Below are 2,822 nucleotides of genomic sequence, written 5' to 3'. Positions count from 1 at the left end.
CACTTTCTTCCCACCTCACCTTCTAGAAACTTGCATAACATTGCAATCATTTCAATTTGTTACATTATTAAAACTTCCTTAACCACCAAAAAGTAATGTGTACTGGGGTTTTAATTACTTTTTGTGGAGTTCATTTATATATAATCTGCATGACCAATATTATAATTTAAAATATGTAGATTTGAAAACTTGGGTAATGTCCATATGAAACAAATTAAGGAGTCAATTTTAGTAACTTGGAATATTTCCTTGTGTCCAGCTAGTATACCTAGCTTGGGATTGGCAAAAGACAGAAACGGTGTCTTGATGGATATACATAATATATAAAGAATGTGCTAAATTTCCCTACCGAAGGTTCCATGAAAATAAACAAATAAATCCTCCACTAAACCAAAGAACAAAGTCAAGAGGGGTAACCGCGTCTTTTTCCCTCGGAACCAACTTTAGCAGACTAATAGAAATAATCAAAACCGAATTTGACATGTGCACCAAGAACTTGCAGAACTCTTTCTCCATTTGATCTCAAGAGCAGTTGGGTTGATTTGAAAAATCCATTCATCTCCTCATCATAATATATATATATATCTCTCCCTTTCCGGGTACCCATACAATTCCTTCCTCTAAAAGCTTTTACCAACAACTCTAATACATACTTTTATTTCATTACACTATTCAATATTCAAGAATCATCTTATCATACATACATATCCATCCATCTCCGATTTAAGTTCTAACAAGGAGCTGCAATGACTCAGTTGAAGAAAACAACGTGGAGATCAATATTTCTTCCAAGCTGTTACAAGGTTCATGATGAGGAGATCCACGACCCACCACCAAAGTCTAAGAAGGAGGTGACAAAGCAGAGTTCATTTCAGAGGATTTCCATTTTGGATCTGAGTAATCCAGGCTCCACCACCTTATCTGAAGATCTCTCTCACTCTCTTGCCGGTTCTAATCTTCACGTTTTCACGCACGCCGAGTTAAAACTCATAACCCAGAATTTCTCTTCCAGTAATTTTCTCGGCGAAGGTGGGTTCGGTCCGGTGCACAAGGGCTTCATCGACGATAAGCTCAGGCCAGGCCTCGACGCTCAGCCCGTTGCAGTCAAGTTATTGGACCTGGAGGGTCTGCAAGGACATAAGGAATGGCTGGTGAGTTATCTTTATTCGTTATTAACCTTCTAGTAATTTTAGATGTCATTTTATTTAACCTTTTGGCTTTTTTATTAATTAATTTCTACTTTCTCTTTGATTCCAGACTGAAGTAATCTTTCTTGGGCAATTGAGGCACCCGCATCTTGTGAAGCTCATTGGGTATTGCTGCGAAGAAGAGCACAGGCTTCTGGCATATGAATATATGCCACGAGGCAGTTTAGAGAATCAGCTTTTTAGAAGTATGTATTTCTTCCTCTTCTTCTTCTTATTCTTCTTCTCTTTATTAATTGAGTGCATATTTATGACAAGAGATTAAATCTTATTATTAATTTTCTTTGGTGGGTGCAGGATTTTCGGTATCATTACCATGGTCCACCAGAATGAAAATTGCTTATGGAGCAGCACAAGGGCTTGCCTTTCTCCACGAGGCAGAAAAGCCTGTCATCTACCGCGATTTCAAGGCTTCTAATATTTTGTTAGACTCGGTAAGTCTTCTACTCTCTGAAAATCATCTCCAACATAATTAATTTCATTAACCCATTTGTTTAATTAGCAGCAACTGATTTGGGTTTGATTAATTTGCAGGATTATACAGCGAAACTTTCAGATTTCGGACTGGCAAAGGATGGGCCTGAGGGAGATGACACTCATGTTTCAACACGAGTTATGGGAACACAAGGCTACGCTGCGCCTGAGTATGTAATGACAGGTCACTTAACCGCAATGAGCGATGTGTACAGCTTTGGAGTAGTCCTATTAGAGTTGCTAACAGGGAGAAGGTCAATGGACAAGGGGCGTCCCCAAAGAGAACAAAACCTGGTAGAGTGGGCAAGGCCGATGTTGAATGATGCCAGGAAGTTGGGAAGAATAATGGACCCTAGGCTTGAAGGACAGTACTCTGAAAGTGGGGCTAGAAAGGCAGCTGCATTGGCTTATCAATGTCTGAGTTACAGACCCAAGCAGAGGCCAACAATGAGCAGTGTGGTCAAAATCCTTGAGCCACTCAAGGACTATGTTGACATCCCCATAGGAACCTTTGTTTACACAGTTCCGGCAGATCAACCTGCTGAGGATCCGAAGGAAACTGAACACAAAAAAGAAACCAGCAAGAAAGACAATTCTTCCCACCACCACCAGCATCACCATAACCATAAGCTTCATAATCAGCAATTCAAATCGCCTAATAGGTCTCCTCTTCACCCACGAGCAGCCGCTCGCCATCAGCATGGTTCTCACTCTCCCTTGCACCACAATCACAAGGATTGATGCATACATACATGCATATCAAGTATATATCACACTGTAAATATAAGTTTTACTGTTAGATAGAGTTCAAGGCCGGGGTTTGCATTATAGGTCTATGGTTTTTTTGTTTTTTTTCAAATCTTTAAAATCTAAGGATGAAATATTCACTTGGGATTTTGGTACTTTGGAATTATACAGCAACTTTTTTGTCTTTGAATTTGTACAAGTAGAGGCAGACCAAAACTTTAGAATTTTATTTTTTAATGGGAGCCAATGTAGAAGATAGATCAAACAACCACATTCACCAACTACAGATATGTCTTGTCAAAAGAATATAAACAATTTGCCTCTACATTCAACATTTGTTCAATCCAGCTAAGCAGACTTTTTCTAATAAACCGCGTTGTTGCCTTCGGCTATTTT

The 2,822-nt window shown here is 39.2% G+C and overlaps 1 protein-coding gene across 1 annotated transcript; it reads left to right on the top strand.

Annotated features, from left to right (window-relative positions):
* Positions 1-609: 609 nt before the first annotated feature.
* RIPK (Protein kinase superfamily protein) lies at positions 610-2,616 on the top strand. Its single transcript, XM_022049373.2, has 4 exons — positions 610-1,151; positions 1,258-1,393; positions 1,503-1,639; positions 1,740-2,616. Exons 1-4 carry the CDS (start codon positions 747-749, stop codon positions 2,418-2,420), a joined length of 1,359 nt encoding a protein of 452 aa, XP_021905065.1. The 5' UTR covers positions 610-746; the 3' UTR covers positions 2,421-2,616.
* Positions 2,617-2,822: the final 206 nt, after the last annotated feature.

Source organism: Carica papaya, chromosome 7, assembly GCF_054855325.1.
Source record: "Carica papaya isolate Zhongbai chromosome 7, ASM5485532v1, whole genome shotgun sequence".
Taxonomy (NCBI): domain Eukaryota; kingdom Viridiplantae; phylum Streptophyta; class Magnoliopsida; order Brassicales; family Caricaceae; genus Carica; species Carica papaya.
The sequence above is the reverse complement of the archived record's forward strand: the minus strand, read 5'-3'. Positions and strand labels throughout refer to the sequence as shown.